The sequence below is a fragment of the Plecotus auritus genome, assembly GCF_963455305.1.
Source record: "Plecotus auritus genome assembly, chromosome: 4".
Classification (NCBI taxonomy): domain Eukaryota; kingdom Metazoa; phylum Chordata; class Mammalia; order Chiroptera; family Vespertilionidae; genus Plecotus; species Plecotus auritus.
This window is the reverse complement of record NC_137775.1, coordinates 70,655,962-70,677,191: the sequence shown is the minus strand read 5'-3', so window position 1 is coordinate 70,677,191 and position 21,230 is coordinate 70,655,962. Positions and strand designations below refer to the sequence as shown.

The following is a 21,230-nucleotide window of genomic DNA, read 5'->3' as shown; positions in this document are numbered from 1 at the left end:
TGTTGATATGTAGAGAGATAAATTGGTTGGAGTCTATAGAAGTTCTTTTCTGATTTATTAAATTATTAAATTTTCTAAGATGGAGAAAGCAAGGTAATCATCTGATACCTTGATGAGGTTGGAGATTTAAGGAAAAGATCTTCTAGGAGAGAGGAAGAGTTCAGGGACTGCAGAGTGATGGCTCCTTTAAGACTCATGGTCATGAACTGAAGTGAGACTAGTCAGCAAAATTATGTATGAGTGCTTTTCCAGCCATGTACAGACTCTCAGGTAAAAGTACAGAATAGGAGGGGAGCTGTATTTAAACAGGGTTCCAGTTTTGACAACTGAGCACTAGAAGTAGCAATGGGTCAAGAGTTACCAGTATACACAAGGGAATGGTTATAACAAGTGACCATGGAGTTTAAACTAGATAAATAGAGAGGCCATCCAGGAAGTGAAAGATAATGAAAAATTTGTACATTAATGGATTAGAGGTCTCAGTGGCATCAACAGTATTGGGAGTTCAAGTACCCAAGGGAGTAGATTATGACAATAAGAGATGGTGTTCCAAGATTGGAATACACAAAATTGAGATCATGGAGGGGATGCAGTGATTGTTATTGACAAGGTCTCAGGTATAACTTTGGAAATAAGAAAGAAGCCAGATCACTGAGGAGAGTAGTTCAAAGACCTGAGGTTTGAAGGACCATCTTGTCAGAGAGTTTGCTTAACATTCATCTTTACCAGATATACAAATGTTTCCATTGAATGAAAGGTTCTAGTATATTCATTACAAGGGTAAAAATCCTAAAATTTAAAAAGAGCAGAGTGAAACTGATAAGAATTACCTGTTTCCATTATTTGCCCATGTTTCTTAGTTCTTTTTCTATTTGACTCTAGTTATGCTTTATATATTAAAGACATTACTTCTTTCTTATATGTTGGAGTTTTTATCTATTTCATCTTTGCCTTTAATTTTTATGTTTAATCTTATTGCATATGTAAATAAAACTTTTATATAGTCAAATATAAAACTATTTTGGTTTATGATTTCTTATTTTGTTTATATACCCTAAATGACTTTTGTTCTTAGATTCAACTACAGATAGTCATTTATATTTTCTTCTAGTTACTTTATACTTCATATTATTTTATTTTTACATAATATACTTGAAACTTATATGGAGTATAATATAAAAAGAGGAATGAACTTTTTTTCAAAGAAATTATTCCATTATTAGCACTATTTGTTGAATAATACATTCCTTTCTTTAAAAAAAAATACTGTTATAAATGTTGGTCTCTTTCTGAGGTTTCTGTTATTTTGCATTGATACACTGCCTAATCTTTTTTTTAATTTTTTTTAAATTTTTATTTTTTACATATGTGTCCTTCATTATTTTTACTAGTGGCCAGGTGCACGAAATTCGTGCACATTAAAAGGGGGACCCAGAGTCAAGTCCCCACCCACCCACATGCGCCTCAAAATCACGTGAGACCCAGACCTGGCTGCCCCCTCCCATTGGGCTAGATCCAGACCCAGCCAGTCCCATCCTTGTCAAGCCCTACCAGACAGGGGGCGTAGCCTCAGGTCCCCTGGCCCAGCGCCAGGATGGGGGCATGGCCTGAGGTTCCCCAGATGGGGTGGGGGGCGTGCTTTGAGGTCCTCCGTCAAGCCCCGCCAGGTGGGGGACACAGCCTCAGGCCCCCTGTCAAGCCCCAGTGGGTGGGGGGCATGGCCTGAGGTCCCCTGTCAAGTCCTGCCAGGTGGGGGGGCTCAACCTCAGGTTCCCTGGCCTGGTACTGGGAGGGTGGCGCAGCCTCAGGTCCCCTGTCAAGCCCCACTGGGCAGGGGGCATGGCCTGAGTTCCCCTGACCCAGCACTGGGGGTGCACCTTAAGGTCCCCCGTCAAGCCCCACTGGGTGGGGAGCATGGCCTGGGAGATCCCCTGTCAAGCCCTGCCAGGCAGGGGGGTGCAGCCTCAGGTCCCCCCGCCTGGTACTGGGGCGGGGGGAGCAGCCTGAGGTCCCCTAGCCCAGCATCAGGACAGGAAGCGCACCTTGAGGTCCCCCGTCAAGCCCCGCAGGGGCAGGGGTCGTGGCCTGAGGTCCCTGTCAAGCCCCATGGGTCCCTGTCAGCCTCAGGTCCCTGCTGATTGCTCGTTAAGGCTCCTTAAGGGAACTTGGCCTCAGCTGTGGGTGCAGCCATCTTTGTGATGGAGTGATGGTCAATTAGCATATTCCCTCTTATGTGTTTAAATATTGGTATTATTAATCTTCTTTTAATATTTTTCTTTTATCTTCTCTTCTATTTATTATCCTGAGTGAACTATACTATTATTTATTTAAGCTGCAATTTCATAAGAATTGTATTAAATTGATAAATTAGTTTGGGTAGCAGTGACACCTTTACAACATTGTCTTGTCCTCCAAGAACAAAATGTATCTCTCCATTTAATCAGGTCTTCTTTTATGTCCCTGAAGGAAGTTAGGAAGTTTATAATGTAGGTTCTGCTCAATAAAAATTGCCATTTTATTATCCCATATATAATCATTAGTATTTTTAGCATGGTCAGCTTTATCTAAAATACCACATTGCCTTTGGATAAAATGTTGAGTCACTCTACTGTTCAGAGCAATTAAAGGGATCTTCTAATTTGCCTAATGAGAACTACATAATCCCTTGTTCTAAATATTTTTATTCCAACCCTACATCCAACAAGACAAGTGTAGGGAAAGCTTTTAGGTAGAATTCAAGTACTGTAATTAATTACTTTTAAATATGTGGAACAAAAATATTGACTAATTTTAGCTGCAAGTATGTATAGGGTCCTATTAACAATAGGTCACAGAAATGATCAGATGAATACTTCTTTTCATTAAGATTATTTGATTTAGTTTTACTAACACATTCAATTGGCTACTTATTTTGTTATTTTTTTCATCTACCCTCCAGCTTCACACCAGCTAACATTGATAATGCTTATCAATTTCAAAGAAAAACTTTACCAAATTCAAATGATTTTTTAGCACTAATTTTATAGGTAAAGATTTTATAGATATCATTATAAGTGCTATTTTTCTTTAATCCCAACAGGGAGATCGAGGCCCAGCGGGTCCCCCAGGAATAGCCGGCATGTTGGTGAGTCCAAATTATCTCTCATTATTTTCTCAGGTGAACAGTTCTGTCTCCACAGTAAACCTACAGCTGAGGATTGTGAGAAGGACTGGGGAGCATGTGACAACTCCTATGATAGAGGTTCCTGAAACCTCCAGTTTAAAAAATAAAACTACCTGTCCCTCTCCCATTTGAAGAATGCTCCTTTCTTCATTTCCACCTCTTTCTTATTTTTTGTTGTATTTTTTTCTTCCCAACTCACTAATGGGGTAAGGTTAGGCCAGTTACCTGTGATGATACATTAATATACAAGCACAGCTTGGAGAAGTTTGTTTTGTTGCTCTACTTTTGTCAGATGTCAAGGTTTCTTGGTCCTCAAAAGGTAAAGTTTACATCCTCGGGCATGTAGTTCAGGTTCTTTGCATTAAACTGCAATCTGCCCGAGATTTTCCTCAGCCCAGCATTATTGGCACAGCTTTATTGCTGCTAATGTTTCCTCATAAACTAGCCCTTCAATCATATCAATCATCTTTGTTGCTCTCTGATGTCAAATGTTTTAATCTCATCAAGGTCTTTTCAGATGAATAGAAAGTGCTGCAGGAAAGGTTGAAATCATTTCTCTGAGCCCCAGGGATCGTTCTGATCTTCATTCACAAATCTCTAATTAAAATTTTGTGGTCATGCTTTATGAATAACAGCCCATTTATCCTCCTGCTCAGTGTCCCTGCAGGGTAGGGGCAGGGTAGGAAAGTCAGTGGAAACCACGTGCTTGAACATGAGAAAGATACAAATGGCCCTACCAGCACCACCCACCACTACCCAACACCACCCAGAACCCCCTGCCACCAGCCACAGAACCCCTCTGCTCTCCATCACCACCTCCCACCACCCCCGTCCCTTAAAAGGACAATAGCCACTCTACTTCACTCTATTTTATTGCTAAATCTAAGAACAACAATTAATTAATTCTGTCCACAGTCCACAGAAAACCATCCTTTACAGAGGATATCTCATTCAGCTGTTCTAGATCAAGCTAAAATATTAGCATCATTGAAAAGTAACATGGAAATATTTTCTTTAGCAACACTACAGAATTTTTTATTCAAGAAAGTATTCTTCTTGAAAGTTGGCTCACACTTTATTCCATTCCTTTCCCCTCCCCTCACTACCATCCTACAAATGTATTTGGGACTTTTTTTCCAGAATTGCAGAATTGCCCATAGTCCCCTTACAACCTACACCACTTATATTCACTCACACCCCGTTTCTGTTTCCACATGGTATAATGCAGCTTAATGGCCCACTGTATTCACCCATGTGTGCTACAGATCACTTTTGGTTATTACCCTAAATTAAATCTCTCATCAGAGAAAAAAACATTGGCAACCACTGAAGGTATTTAAAAGATGAGTACCCAGCCGGTGTTGCTCAGTGGTTGAGTGGCAGCCTATGAACCAGGAGGTCATTGTTTGATTCCCAGTCAGGGCACATGCCTGGGTTTCGGCTCAATCCCCAGGGGGGAGTGTGCAGGATGCAACCAATCAATGATTCTCATCATTGGTGTTTCTATTTCTCTCTCCTTCTCCCTTGCTCTCTGAAATCAATAAAAATATTTTTTAAATAAAGATAAAAAATGAGTGACAGACTCAATCCAAATGAAGAATTCCAAAGAGATTTTTGAAGGCTGCAGCATGATTGAAATAAGGGGTAATTGCAGTTTTCTTACCTCATAATTAAGAGAATGAAGTGACAATTACAAAAATCAAGAAGGGGTAGAAATTTTACACCCTGCAAATATAGGGCAGTGTAATTAAATACACGACAGTTCTTTATAACTGGACCGGATGGTGGCTCAGAAAATAATACAGTTAAAACATTCTGGAAATAGTGGTGATGGTTACACAGTGGTGGGAATATACTTAATACCCCTGAATTTTACACTTAAAAATGTTTAAAATGGTAGATTTTGTCATGTGTATCTTAACCACAGTAAGAAAAAAAACTATATAAGGTGATTGTTCTGGTTGAGAACTACCTGGACAGACACATCACCGCCATTCTGCTGAGTACCAAGGAAGCCCAGCCCTGCCCTTCCTAGAGCAGACCAGTCTATCCCTTTCTGGCATATTCAGGCCTGTCCAGGGGTTTCGCCAGGCCTTCTTCTCCCCAGCCCTGTCAGAATGGCATATGGGGACACAGAAGGAAGTATCTGTATGCATGGGCAGTGGGTGTGGCCTCTGGTCAGCGCACTCCCCTCCACCTCTCGGCTCCCCCACTTGGGCCCACAGGAACCTCAGGAGTCTCTGCTTGCCCACACAGGCTGTGGAGAGCCAGGGTGCTCTCTCAGGCCTGGCGTCTACCCATCTTCACTGCTCAGCCATATTTTCACCTGGGCGGGGGTCTCCTCCCAAAACTCCAAACAGCAAACAGGGGAAAAGCCCTCCCTTTTCAGATTCCCTCATAACCTACTGTGGTTTCTACGGTCTCAGCCATACACCTACATCCCCACTTAGTTGGTCTTTCCCAACCACATTAGGTCCAAGGGATCGTGGGTAGTTCCTTCTCAAAGGCAACATCTTTATGCCCACTCTGGACACTTGCACTTTCCTACTTCCAGACTCTGTGGAACCATCCTTCTCACATGTATCATCCCTGTGGTCTCCCCACCCCAAGATTCTTCTGTTGTCACTGCTCCAGGACACGTCTATTGATGTGTATTGGAACAAATCGATCTTGTCCTCTCCCTTTCAACAAAACACAGCTTTTCAAATCAAACATGCTCTTTGCCAGGCTATCCTACTATAAACTTAGAAACCTTCTTGTGAAACTCAAAGTCTAGGAAAGATTTTGTTTACCCTCTGTGCCTTCCCACCCCCCTAAAGCAAAGACGAACTGCCAGTCAAATAGGCACCAGAGGGATTTCCAGAAATGAAAATGCATTTTCTTAATATTTTCAAAACTTATTATCCTTCCCGCTCACCCACCCAACATACACACATGTGCACTTTCATGGAACTGTTCCCCAGCCTGTCCCTAGGAGGCTGCAGGGTTGAGTAGGGGCTCCCGGGACTCTGTCCCACCACGAGTGCCATCTGAGTGCAGAGCCACAGCCTGGCAGCACATTAAGCTCAGAGTGTGGGGGTTGCGCACGTGGGATCATTCAGTAATTTGGCTCCTAACAGTTCTCCTTGGTTTGATTTCCCAGGGGAAACCTGGTACCCAGGGGCCTCCAGGAGTTCCAGGGGAACCGGTGAGTTCATTACTAACAGTTGTACTTGTGTTGCACCACATGCAGTTTTAAAGCTTTCTTGGTGACTAACATTTGTGGACATCTCCACAGGGGGAGAGAGGACCTATTGGAGACATTGGTTTCCCTGGACCAGAAGGACCCTCAGGAAAGCCAGTAAGAACTTCCACAGTTTAAACTTTGCCAGTTTGAAAAATGTTCTAAGCATTGCCTCCTCTCCATCTCCTCAGAACACCTGAGATTTAAGTAAGTTGTTTCTGAGGAAGTAAGTGAGGTTCTGCAAATGGATTCTGGGGTGTGGCTCTCACTGAGTGTCCTGGCTCTCTATGAGTTATCTTTATGTCTTACACAAGGGAGAGGAAGCTGAGATTCTTTTCATTTTAAGTGTCAGCGAATTAGACTCATTGTTTCTTAAGTCTAATGTTCTCAGTGGACTTAAAAATAAAATGGCCCTTCACATCCTAAAATATAAAGAAACTGAAGACTCACAGATATAACACCTGTGTGTGAAGCTAAAGATTAAAGTAGAAGCTGTTTTCTCAGGATCCCTCCCTTATCTATGCGCCTTGTTCTTACACTTTCATAAATCATTGCTGCCAAATATATCATCCCCCTGTGTCCTAAAGAGCTCTGGGCTACTGATATATAGTACTGCTGTGACACTGTAACAGTCATTCCTACTAATTCAATTCAACATATATTCATGCTGTTTGCTAAGGATGTGCTGAGCCCGGAGGGAGGGGATATAAAGATGAATAAGACATACCCCAGTCTCAGGTTTTTTGTTTATAGAAGGTCACTACTGCCGTGCCACAGTGGCTCAGTGGTTGGGCGTCGACCTATAAACCTGGAGGTCAAAGTTCAATTACCAATCAGGGCACATGCCCAGGTTGCAGGCTCCATCCCCAGTAGGGGGCATGCAGGAGGCAGCCAATCAATGATTCTCTCTCATCATGGATGTTTCTATCTCTCTCTCTCTCCCTCTAGCTTCCTCTCTGAAATCTATAAAAAAAATACATTTAAAAAAAATAAAAAACCAAGTTCACTGCTCCCTTTGCTTGTTTATTTGCTCTGTGTGTATAAGGAAGAGAGGGTACTGAATGTAAGCAAGAAGCACAGAATTCATGAGGCTGCTTAGTATCTTTGTGAAACATTCAGGGTTGGTGCATTCCCTGACCGCCACCTCCCCAGAGAAGGCAACCTGAAAAAATGGGAAGCATCTGCAATCTAGCATTAGGAAGCTCTGGTTTGAATTATGACTCCAAGGGTATTGTGAGTCACTTAAGTAACATGACATAGGGAAAGCATTTCCAGTGCCTGCCCATGGGAGGTGTTCAATAAATATTAGTTTAATCCCTGCCTCCCCCTTTGCTTTCTCTTACCAACTTCCCATTTCTAACCCCTGAACACCATCTCATTTTAATGCTTACCATGGGGTGCCTAGGGGATTAGGCAAAAAGCAATTTATTTATTCAGCAAGTATTTCTTAAGCACCTACTCTATGCTAGGCACCGTTCTGTGTGCTAGCAACTCATGGGATTGACATGCTATGATAGGGACACAGACAACAAACACACATAATTTCAGGTAGAAGAAGATCTAAACAGGGTGAAGTACTAGAGTAGCATTTAATAGGGTGGACAAAAAAGGAAAGCCATTGGAGCAAGACCTGCATGGAGTGAGAGATCAGGTCCTGGGGAGGTTGGGGATGGGGACATTGTTTTAAGAAAAAGAAATGGCTAGCAGAGCATGGTGTGTTTAAAGAACAGCAAAAGGCATGAAGTTCAGAGTGAACTAAGCTAAAGAAAAGTGGAAAAGATCCTGAGGTAGAAGTAGGCAGTGGCCAGACCACAAGGAACTTTCAGTCCTGAACAGAGTTTGGATTTTACTTGCAGCCTGATAGAAACTCTCTGGGGTGTTTGTGGAGGGGAAGGAAAATGATTGGTCTACATTTTAAATGATTATGGAGAGCAAACTGTAAGGTGAAAGCAGACAGAACAGTGAGGAGGAACTGCCATAGCCCCCATGAGAGAGAAAGATGGTGAGAACAGGGAAATCATGAGGAGGAAGAGTTGGGGTTGAAGGGACAACCAACAAGACTGCTGAGGGACCAGCTGTGGAGTGTGAGGGAGACAAATCAAAGCTGTGGTTTGGGGAATGAGCCACCGTGTCAGATTGGTGTGTTCGGTGAGATGGGAAAGACTGGAGATGGGTGGTTTGGGGAGGGAAAACCAAGAATTGTCTATTTTAGACACATTCATCTTGAAGCACGAGTAGATATCCAAGGGGAATGCCAAGTAAGCAGTGGAGAGAAGCATCTGGAGTTAATGGCGAGGCTGGGACTGCAGAGACCAATCTGGGTACTTAAAGCTGAGCTGGATGAAACGGAGTCACTGTGGTGAGGCAGAGAGGAGGACCTAGTGGAAAGATTGAGAAAGTGCAGCCAATGAGATGGGAAGAAAAACCAGGTGAATGAGGCTTCCTGAGTGTCATGAGAACTAAGTATTTTAAAAGAAAGGAGTGATAAACATTCAGGTAAGTTACATGAGAGCTGATCATTCGCCACTGGATTTTGCAATGAGGAGGTCATGGTGGAAGAGATTCCAGCATGTTAGCATCTTGATAAGAATGGTCCAATTGAGAGAGGAAATTTGGATGATACAAGAGAGTGCAGATAACTTTGGGCAGGGGGAGAAGACTAGTATTCCACTCACAAATGGAAATTGGTCTTAAGAAAGAATGGGGCAGTTCATTCCTCTTTAACAGGAGACACAAGTCAAAATACAAATGCATGTAGCTGGTGGGTCGGGTGGAGGGAAGGGAAGGTGGTTCTCTCCTGTTTATTGCCTCAGTGAAAGAAGAATTGGGGTCATCAGCTGGCCCTGAGGAGTGGGGTGATGATGCTGGACCTTTGAAGAAATAGGAAATACGTGAAAGAGTGTTTTTGGAGAGAAGGAAGGGAGTCAAGTCAGGAAATACAGAAGGGTGACCTGATAATGCAGGAGGGCTGCTTGCCCTCTGCCATCCTTCACTTAGATGGGAACAAGCGAGCAAGAATTCGTGATCTTCTTCAACCACAGTTTTACGCTCAGATGCAGATGTACAATAGACAGAAAGTTGGCTCTACTGGAAATGGATTCTTCCAGAGAATTGAGATGAGGGGAGGGAGCAGCAAGTCCAGTACACATAGGTTATTATAAAAATCTCTGAGAACAGGATATGCTATGGAGAGCAAGTTATTAACACCTTCATATGCAAAAGAGAACACACAGGACAGTCTTTGATGAATTATGAGACCCGCCCCAAAAAAGACTATAAGGGTTATTTCCTTTCTTATACTGTTACTAAAGACATGAATTATATTTTTACACTAGCTTTATCTTCTTTTTTTAATATATTTTATGATTTTTTACAGAGAGGAAGAGAGAGGGATAGAAAGTTAGAAACATCGATGAGAGAGAGAGAGACATCGACCAGCTGCCTCCTGCACGCCCCCTACTGGGGATGTGCCCACAACCCAGGTACATGCCCTTGACCGGAATCGAACCCTTGACCGGAATCGAACCTGGGACCCTTCAGTCCGCAGGCTGACGCTTTATCCACTGAGCCAAACCAGTTAGGGCGACTAGATTTATCTTCTTTTAATCAAGTGACACAGTTCTTTCTTTCACATCCTCTGCTCAATCAGCTTTATCTTTGTTGCTTGTGTTTCTGATGTCATAAATTCTTTGAACCATACCCTTCAGGTAACATGTTCTTAGTAAAAGTACTCTGGACAATTCCCAGGATCTTTCAGAGAGGTTGGGGGACTTTGGCTGGGCTCTCAGCTGTGACAGACTTTAGTGTAATTTACAGCACTGAGCACATGAGGTTGTCTGCAATTCGGCATAGAATCCATTCCCAGGTGCACAATGCAAGTCTCCTCGGCTTTTCAAAGGAGCATGTCCATGAAATCGCCTGCTGGCTAAGAAATCATTTTCCTCACCTTGATCTCCCTCTTCAAATCAAATCTCAAAAACACATCTGCTCTTGGACTCTAGGTATTTCATTTGATCCCCAAGTGCTTTTCCTTCTCACATCTCCCGGCCGATAGTTCTCACCATATTATAAATCCCCGAGCTTTTATTACCACCTCCAGAACTCCCTTATAAAGTTCAGGAAACTTGCAGTTTACTAATAAAAAGCCACTATTTGATACTCTCAGAAACCGTGATTACAGATTCCTTGCTTTCCCTTCCTATTTTCCAGCTGAAAAATAACATTCTTTCTCTGGCTGACAATTTATTTCATATTAAGATCATGCTCTGGCCACGTTATGAAATTTCCCCAGGAGCAACGGAGACCATTTACTGAGAATGACTCCTCGTGCTGGAAAAATTGTGAGGAGGTAGCAGTAAATGCCATACACCAGCCACCCGGCACTACTGGGCACCTTCTTATTTCTCAGAATGTACCTGATAGAATAAGTAAGGAAAATCATCCTGTTGCCTGTTTACAGTGAGCTTGGCATGTTCAGCTATTTCACTAAATCTTTCATTTTAAGGCCATTATTTTATCCTGATTTTCTAAGCGAAGAAGCCAGTGCTATTAAGGTTAAGTAAATTGCCTAAAGTGAATGGAACTTTTCGGTGGCAGAATCAGAATTTAAACATGGAGCTCTCTGGTTCTATCGATTTTGTTTTCCATTTCACCATACTGCATCACCAAAATCTCTGCAGGAATATGATGGAGTCCTTGGGTCTCTACCCTTTTGTTGTATTTAACCATGTCTGTCAGCGCAGAATTAGAAATATTAATCATTTTTTTTGTCTTTACAGGGAATAAATGGAAAAGATGGATTACCAGGTGCTCAGGTATGGAAAATACCATCCTATATAATAAAAGCCTAATATGCTAAGTGTTCAGTCATCCGGTCATCCATTCAACCAATCAAAGTGTAATATGCTAATGATATGCTAAGGGAACTCAACTGCTCACTATGATGTGCACTGACCACCAGGAGGCAGATAGTCTACCAGTCGCTATGACGTGCCCTGACCACCAAGGGGCAGATGCTCTGACTGATAGGTTAGCTTGCTGCTAAGTCCGGCCAATCAGGACAGAACGAAATGGGCTGGACATGTCCTGGAGCCCTCCCACGGTCCCTCCCACGGTCCCTCCCACGGTCCCTCCCTGGCTGGCCAACCTCCCGCGTCCCTCCCCAGCCCCGATTGTGCACTGGTGGGGTCCCTCGGCCTGGCCTGCACCTTCTTTCAATCCGGGCTGAGGGACCCCCCACCCCTGAGTGCATGAATTTCATGCACCGGGCCTCTACTTTAAAATAAGTGTTCTGATGCACAGCCACAGAATACCCAACAGCAGAATACCTGGAGGATTGGACTGAAGGGAAATCTTGACATGCAGTGACTTTTCATGCTGACGTCTGTTTTTCAGGGCATCATGGGTAAACCTGGAGACAGAGGCCCCAAAGGAGAACGTGTATGTATATTACTATTTTGATTGTTAAGTCTGTCTGCTACACCTGTGCCATCATTTGACTTCCCAATTATGTATGTAGACCCCCTACAAATCTCTCAGCATGAAAAGGGTAGAGTGTATGTGATCCTAGATCAGGGTGGGCAAACTTTTTGACTCGAGGGCCACAATGGGTTCTTAAACTGGACCGGAGGGCCGGAACAAAAGCATGGATGGAGTGTTTGTGTGAACTAATATAAATTCAAAGTAAAGGAGTGGAGGGGAGAGCAAGAGAACCCTCCGCTCTTTCGGCTCCGCGGGCTGGATAGAACAGCCGAACGGGCCGGATCCGGCCCGCGGGCCGTAGTTTGCCCACGGCTGTCTAGATCTTGCTAGACGTAAAGCAGGACCATTGAAGACCCAGAAGCAGGTTACGTGGCAGATACACCTGCATGGCTGGCTTTTCTAAACAGCTAAGTCTTGTTGGTTTGGAAAGCTTTATCATCCTCCTATCTCAGACATAGGAGGATTTGTGGAATAAAAGCTTTTACTTATTATTCCACAGATAATTCATAATAACTTAAGGAAATATGAAAATAGAGGAAACAACATGAAGATAGTAAAAAAGTCTACCTTACCCCACTACAGACAAGCACTATTGATATTTTGGCCCAGTTTCCATTTCTCTCACTCTTATTCATAACATATACATATACCTAATGAATCAATACAAAAGAATATATACTTTTTCAAAAGTGAACTCATAATTTTTTTGTAAATGTCTTTTTTTTTTTGCCTAATAATATATAATGACTGCCTTTCCATGTCAGTAAATATAGAGCTGCAGCTACCTGTTAGTGGCTACACGTTATTCCACTGTTTGGATACACCTTATTTCACTTACCCAGTCCCCTTTTTGGGGTATTTAGGTTTCTCCCAGTTTTCATATTATAAACATCACTATAATGAGCATCTTTGTCCCTAGATTATGAAATAATTTTAATACGTTAAAGATTGTGTTTATTTTGCACATGATCAGGGTATTGATCAAAGTGTGCTAGTATTTCTTTTATTTATTTTTTTATGTTAATAGTCTCAGATATTTCTCCAAATGTGATCTGGGTTGATTTACTTGCATGCAGATACATTTTTTCTTTTTAAAAAATATTTTTATTGATTTCAGAGAAGAAGGGAGAGAGAAAGAGAGATTGAAACATCAATGATGAAAGAGAATCACCAATGGGCTGTCTCCCACATGCCCCACACTAGGGACCAATCCCACAACCCAGGCATGTGCCCTTACTGGGAATTAAACCATGACCTCCTGGTTCATAGGTCAACACTCACCCACTAAGCCATGCCAGTCGGGCGCAAATACATTTTTATAACTAAGACGGTAGCACTGAAATTAGGTCCATCTACATCAAGCATGTCAAACTCAAAGGCTAACACAGGACAAATAAACAATGTTTAAGTTTAGGTAGGCCACAAAAAAACAAAAGCTTCAATTTTCATAGAAACATAGGTTTATTTTAATAGAGACAATACTGAATACAAAAGGCTGAAATAAATGAGTAATCGTTAACATAAAATAATACAACATTTTCATAAAAATTAATATTTTTTCTTGAACATTAACTTACCAGACACTGAATAACTGCACAAATTAATGAGCGTAATGCAAATAAACCTATTTTTCTTGTTCTCTGAAAGCGAAATATTTCCTGTTGCACACACCAAACAAGTCAGTCCAAGACTAATGAGGTGGCAATCAGCTGCTAAAATACTCGCTGCTAGTATTAGTGGAAAGAAATGGTGCACCTGCATGTAAGGCATGTAAGGGAAATGAATGCAACATGATTATAGTAATCAGTCATTAGCGAACATTGTAGTTCATTAGTAATAATTATGTTTAACAGGATATTGTAAAAATTAAGTTATGATATTTTTACTAAAATGTTTCTTAAATACCCTTATATTGGCTGGGCCACAAAAATATTTGTTGTGGGCCACATGTGGCCCACGGGCCGCAAGTTTGACATGCTTGATCTACATGACTTCTTTCTACACCTCTTTATGCCATGATCAAATAGATCTCTGTAATTGTTCATTTGTTTTCATCATCTATATATATAAAAGCCTAAGCAGCCAAACAACCGGTTGACCCAACTGGTCGATATGACACGCACTGACCACCAGGGGTCAGACGCTCAACGCAGGAGCTGCCCCCTGGTGGTCATTGTGCTCCCACAGCCAACCTCCCACAGCCGGCCAACCTCCTGAGGTCTCTCCCCCTGACCAGCCCCGATCGCTGGCCAGGCCGAGGGGCCAGGCCGAGGAACTCCACCCATGCACAAATTCATGCACTGGGCCTCTAGTTTTTTAATAAAGAGAAATAGACTTTGGACTTTTGCAGTGGAGCTACAACAAATAAAAGAATAATACAGTGAAATATAGGGCAGCCTCAGTGCATCATTTCATCATATTTGGTTTGGTCATTACCTCATGGAGTAGTGGAAGTGAATATGTGAAATATCTATAACTGAAACACCTGCATGATCTGCCGTTTCTTCTCCTTCTTCTCCTTCTCCTTCTTCTTCTTCTTCTTCTTCTTCTTCTTCTTCTTCTTCTTCTTCTTCTTCTTCTTCTTCTCCTTCTCCTTCTCCTTCTCCTTCTCCTTCTTCTCTCTCTCTCTCTCTCTCTCTCTCTCTCTCTCTCTCTCTCTCTCTCTCTCTCACACACACACACACACACACAAAACACCTGTATAGAAATCAACCCACAGAATCTAATAAAGACCAAACATACAATAGCATGCAGGGGAAAAAAGCACATGATTTAGGAGGTATTTTGAGTGTCTTAAAGTTTTTCTGAGTGAAAAATTTCAGTGATGAAATCCTCTTGGTAATCATCCTTTATTATCGCAATGGAGATCCAGGCCTAAAGTGACAGCTGCTACTGACTTTCAAAACTGTCATTATTCTAGACTGGAAACAGTACACCTGACATTGTCATTACCATTCACTGAGTGCTTTCAGCATGCCAGGCATTGTTCTAAGCACATCACTTGAGTTAACTCATTCATTTTTCAGCATCACTCTGCTTAGTGGACACTATTAATACCCTCACTTTTCAGAAGAGGAAGTTGGACACAGAGAATTTAATTCACTCACCCAAGGTCCCACAGCTAGGGAGTGCCAGTGTCCATCCCGATCCTTTGTCTGAACTACAGCTGTTGCTGTTGTAGAAGAGATCATTCTTAATAATTAATTTTTTCCTTAACAGGGTGATCAGGGAATTCCCGGAGACCGAGGCCCACAAGGTGAACAGGGAAAGCCAGGCCTTCCAGGCATGAAGGGAGACGTAGGTCCTGTGGGGCCACCTGGAAACAAGGGCTCTGTAGGATCCCCTGGGCACCAAGGCCCTCCTGGCATTCCGGGCGTCCCTGGCACCCCGGTAAGTGGTACTGAGAGCTCCAGACTCCTGGTTGGTACTGTCCACATGTCCCTTTTCCCATGAAAGCAACAATAGTACTTTCAAAATAAATGAAATGAGCCTAAAGTGATCTCTGCAAGGGTACAATTGCTGTCATTTCTTTCAAGTTATGTACCAGACCCTCTGCTAAGCACTTCCGACGTGTGACCTCCCTGCATCCTCACAATGAACCTGGGAGGATGGCTGTCCTTTCCATCCGACTAAACAAAAGCAAAAACTGGGAGTCAACTTGTCCAAGGTCACAGTTATTTAGTGGATCAAACCCAGGTTCGACTGACTCCAAAGCCTTCCTCTTAAGTACTGTCTATAATGCCTCCTTCCACTACACAGAAAATACATACTATGTCTGTTTCATATTAAAACTTCACTTTGATGAATATCAGAACAGCAGATCTGCTCGGAGTTGTGCTCTGAAGTGGAGACCATTTGGGCCAAGAGTGTTTGGTTAAAAAAGCCCATGTCTTTATTAAATCCTCAGAAGGCATGGTGGGTGCCACTCCACAGAGGAACTTCATGTGAAAATGTCCATGTCAGGAAGAAAGGAGAGTTTGGGAGGAAGGTTAGGGAGTTAAGGACATGCTGTCCTCAGATGTCATTACCAGACAGGGCAAGATTGAGCATTCCCATAATTTTCATACTTCTTTATTTTTACCCACTTCCCCTGAGCTCTACTTGAATAAAACCTGTAGAATGGCTTCTCGGTGCTGTGTCAATAATTGGTATTTGATGCATTAATTCAAATTTATTTGTCCCATCTGCAGTGAAAATAAAATGTTGAAATAGGGCATTCTTGGAACTACTGAGTCCTAACAGCAATCATCATCTGAGCCCATCACATTGTCTTTAATTTTATACCCCTGCATAGTAACCACCAAATACAAAGAAGAGTAATAAAGTACTTTGAAATCCTATCCATCATGAAAAAATGATAGCTCCCTTTTGAAATATCAAGGTCTATAGTAAAACATTACTATTATATTGGTAGATTCTTTGTCAAAGTCATGTAAATTTATTTGTGAAGAAGTTAAAAACTCAACTGACATCATTTACCTACTTGCATTTTCTCTTAAAAAAGAAAACTGCTTAATAGAACTAGGCCTGCAAAGAATAAATTACAGAATAAACTTTACCATGAAATGGGGAAAACTTAGTAAGCTTTATCCCATGCACAAAACATTTAAAAAATAATCTGGAATACTTAGAATTCTTTTACAGGTTGTCTTCCTTTGAAAATACATATCAGTGAGGTAATAACTGTACCAGTGTCCAGTGATTGGTTAGAAGTTTAGTTGTGCCTGGGATATTTAACATCATGATAACACTGCTCAAATTCTATAACTTCAGAAAATGAAATGTCTTTCCTGATTATATGAAACCATGTCTCTCCATTCAATAGGAAATATGTTCACATAACTGGTTATAATTTCAGCCCACAGCTTTTAAAGCAATTATGCCTTCAACTTCTTTCTAGCATTTGATCAAAACAAAAGAAATGTATTGCTTAATATAATCAGTGGCCAAAAGCATTTTGCCTGATAAATGTATCTCTACAGAAGCTTCATGTATGCATGCCAACTCAATATTTCTATTCTCTCTTCGTTTCTGCTGTGCTCCATTTTAACAGACCTTTTTTTTTCTTTAGGCTGATGTAGTTTCATTTGAAGAAATAAAGAAGTATATTAATCAAGAGGTACAAAGGATTTTTGAAGGTTAGACTTGTTTAATAAACATTTCTGAATCCTTTACCAATCCTCATCCACTGTGGAAAAATCCCTGCAGCAACATTCTCAAAAGATGGTCATTAAACAAGTTTAAGAGGGCAACCCACTTTGTGATGGGAATCTCTACTAGTATTTGATAGAAAAAATTTTCCTTATGCTAAGTTAAAGTTGCCTCTCCATAACTTCCTATCATCATTCTTGGTCTGATGCAACAACGCAGGTAAAGTATCTTTCTCTATTCAAGTGTGACCACCCTTCAGGTATTTTTCTTTTTTATTTATTGATTTCAGAGAGAGAGGCACATTGTTGTTGTGCTTATTTATGCATTCATTGGTTGCTTCTTGTTTGTGCCCTGACAACCTTGGCATATCCAGACGATGCTCAAATCAAACTGAACTACCCAGTCAGGGCCCATGTATTTTTCAATATTCTCCTTAGTTTTCTCTTCAGTGAAGTGTGTCCAGCTCCTCCATGATCATTGCCCTTTATAAATACTTAATCTTTAAATGTCCTTCATTCACCCAGGAGTATTTGAACAGGGCAGTGTCTTTTGACCTAGGCCAGGGTCAGCAAACTATGGCCCACCAGCCAAATACACCTACCACCTGTTTTAGTACAGCCCAAATGAGAATGGGTTTTACTTTGGAGGGGAGATGCAGAGGAGTACATTTTTTAATGGTTTTTTTTTAAATCAAAAGAATATTTCATGACTAGTGAAAATGACCTAAAATTCAAATTTGTGTCCATAAATAAAGTTTTATTGAAACACAGTCACACTCATTCTTTTATGTATTTTCTCTGGCTGCTTTCATGCTAGGGCAGCAGAATTGAGTAGGTTTGACAGGGACAGTATAGCTTGCAAAGCCTTAAATATTTACTTTTGCAGAGAAAGTTTTCTGACCCCTGATACAGACACTTCAATAACACAGCCTAAGACAGCATTTTTTGATAAGCATCCATATCACATTGTTGATTCATATCGAGTTTTTAATTAACTAGCAACTTTGGATCTTTCTTGTACAAAGTTTTTAAAATTAGCTGTTTCTCATTATGCACTGTTTTCATATTTGAAATCTAGGTGTGCTATTTTATGTTACTTCTTTTTTTTTTTTTAAACATATTTTATTGATTTTTTACAGAGAGGAAGGAAGAGGGATAGAGAGTTAGAAACATCGATGAGAGAGAAACATCGATCAGCTGCCTCCTGCACACCCCCTACTGGGGACGTGCCCGCAAACAAGGTACATGCCCTTGACCGGAATCGAACCTGGGACCTTTCAGTCCGCAGGCTGACGCTCTATCCATTGAGCCAAACCGGTTTCGGCTTTTATGTTACTTCTTATTAAATTTCAGTGATTCGTGTTCACACATTGTTCCAACCTGAAGATACCTTTTGGAATGTTGTCTCATAAGGCAGGTTGGCCAACCTTCATAACTTTGTGTTATCTCTAAATTTTATGAACATCTCATCATTCTAATTTTTTTTAGAAAAACGAGCAAGAACTCGTTGACGGCAGCCAGAACTTTGACACTTAGGGTGGTGAAATAAAGACAGGCATAGAAGAAGCAACAGGAGAACCTAGGCTTGGCTGCTGTGGCTCACTGGGAAGTCAGAGAAAAGAAGACCTTGCAGACCAGTTCAGGGGGTTGCCTGGGACAAGCTGCCACTGCCCATTGTTCCCCTGGTTGCAAGTCTTGTGGGTCTTTTAGAGGTTAGGGTAATAAGTTCCTGTGGGGGAAAGAGAAGGGAAAGGAATGTCACAGGTATGCTTCCTGGGAGGGTTGGGGGGGAGTGTGTCCTCATTCTAATTATTGATAGACATTTTAAATTAAAAAAAAGAGTCAAGGATGAGGCCTTTCTAAATGCCATTGCATTCCTCCTGCCCATTTGTACACCATCTGTTAGTCTTTTGTTTTTGTGAGTGCTGAATCCATGTAGTTGTCCTAAAATCTACTCTGCATTTTTTTATCCACAGGATATCACATGATTTTGTCAGGTGATTTGCTAAAATCAAGATCACTCCCCTCAACTGTGAACTTAATAAAGTGGGAGTTATTTGTCAGAACATAAATCTACATTGGCTCTCAGTTTCTGCTTCTTATGCAGAGTGCCCTGCCCTTGGCTAAGCTAAAAATAGATTGTTAAATTTACAAGGAATAAGATTACAAAATGCCCCAAGTTCATCTAATAACATTTCTACTGCAAACATGGAGTTAGCTACTCTCCAAGAAGCCCTGATTATTTTAAGCAGTAATTAGCATCAGAGACCAAAATCTCAGTGCTTGAGTGCACATTATCTTATTTCACATGAACACTGGACACAGAGCAGAGGAACACGGGGACTTTTAGCCACTTCAGTGACAAAATAGAGAAAAAAATGTTTTCATGAATTCATGCTGTTGATCTCAGTTTACCTTGATCTCTACTAAGTATCTGGACAGTGCTTTACATGATAGTATATTGATATAACTGTCTATTCTTTCTTTTTTAAGCTACCAGTTTTCTCTTTCTAATTTTAATGTTGCCTCCACATTTGAAAATCCCCTTTTATTTTCCTTTATTGACTTTTGAATCAAGCATCATGGATTAGGCTCCAAACTTTGCAATTCAGACATTTCACTTCAACAATCATCTCTCAAGCATCACTGCCTCACAAAGAAAAGATACAGAGGCTCTCCGAGGACACTGAAGAACATAGAGGCATGTGCAGGACGCAGTGCACAATGAAACCTCCAAGTGCCCTTGTTCAGATTTCATTAAGAACTACACGACAGCAGCAGCAGAACGTTATAGCAAGCACAGGGCCCTTCTGAGCACGGGGCCTTGTGTGACTCGCAGGGCACCTAGGGTCTCAGCACCACATCTTTAGTAGAAGAGGGAGATCCAGCAAATACATGCTTTTGGATTGCAATCTAAAATTCTCCTTTAATTCTCAATTTCCATGAGTTCTCATGTCAATTATCTTTTTTTTTTTCTTATGAGGGCTGGTGGGCCCACGGGTATTTTATGGAAATAGCAGTGGTGGTTGGTAATACTTTCTAGATTCAATGTAAAAAAATGACTCAACATTGCAAGATATCTATTATGGTAAATATAGTGGGTTCCATTTATGAGATGATGGGTCTTAATGTTTTATTGTTTGGTATGGAGTTGTGGACTCAAACAAACCACACTGAATAGATGATGTAAAGAGATCACTGAAAAACAATTTTTTTATTGTTAACACTGTTACAGACATCCCCCATCTCCTCCCACCCTTTGCCCACCTCTATTTTTTCATCTCAAGCAGCTTTAACGTTGAACTTCAATTTTGTAAAAGACTTTAGATAAAAATGTATATTAAATACTTCAGCAGTTAATTAGTCTCACTTTCTTAAAAGCTGGTAAAGAATGTCAGAAAATATAACCAAGCACTACCAGGAACTGTTTTGCGTTGAGATCTGCAAAATATTCATTTTCCAGTCCTGTGGGCACTGGATGAAGACCTGGCCCCCGGTGGCCTGCCCTGTTCCTTGAGCAGAAGAGATGAGGCTCTTTCTTCCTGGGAGAGGCTCCCGGGTTGCCCACTCCCAGACGTTCTGTGATTACTCCCATGAGAGGGTGTCAGCCTCCTGCAGAGGAGGCCAGGGGGATTTGGTAGCTCTTGGCTGTCTTGGGGCAGCCTCGCCTGGCTTGCACTTGCTTGACAACTCCTCCTCTCAGTCCTCCAGCTCCCCCTCTGCATTTCAACCCCTTCTTCCTCTCTCAGGGTCCCCCCTGCCCACTGGAACCTGCAGGGTGCAGTCTCCCCAGCTCTTCTCTGGCTTCACCACATCTCTCCCACCACCTCTCCCGGCCTCTCCAGCCTGGCTGAGTCCAGCTCCCTCACAAGCCCCAGATGTCTCAGCCTCAAGACAATATTCTCAAATGGCCCACAAGGAAATTCTTTCCTGAGACATCTTGACTCTGAGACTCCACCTGTGATACCCCCTCTCCTTTTACCTCTGTCGGCACCAGTCCCACAACACCCTCTTCTCCCAAACAAAATTGTTCCTGAAACCCAGAATTTAGTTATTTAGCACTTTAGTTCACTTGTCTAAAGATTATCCCAATTCAGTCCATTTACTTTTCCATTTAGAAGTCTCTTTCCCATGGCTTCTGAACACTATTTACAAAAAGAAAAAAGAAAAACTCCATTTTCACAAATCATACAGCTCCAAGGTCACGGTTCTC

The 21,230-nt window shown here is 41.7% G+C and overlaps 1 protein-coding gene across 1 annotated transcript in view; it reads left to right on the top strand.

Moving 5' to 3' along the window:
* The window catches only part of COL19A1 (collagen type XIX alpha 1 chain), a 325,830-nt gene that overhangs the window by 292,587 nt on the left and 12,013 nt on the right, over positions 1–21,230 (top strand). Inside the window, 7 exon segments of the mRNA XM_080665043.1 lie at positions 3,080–3,124; positions 6,306–6,350; positions 6,441–6,503; positions 11,165–11,200; positions 11,781–11,825; positions 15,087–15,257; positions 16,939–17,005. Coding sequence (XP_080521169.1) covers positions 3,080–3,124; positions 6,306–6,350; positions 6,441–6,503; positions 11,165–11,200; positions 11,781–11,825; positions 15,087–15,257; positions 16,939–17,005 — 472 coding nt within the window.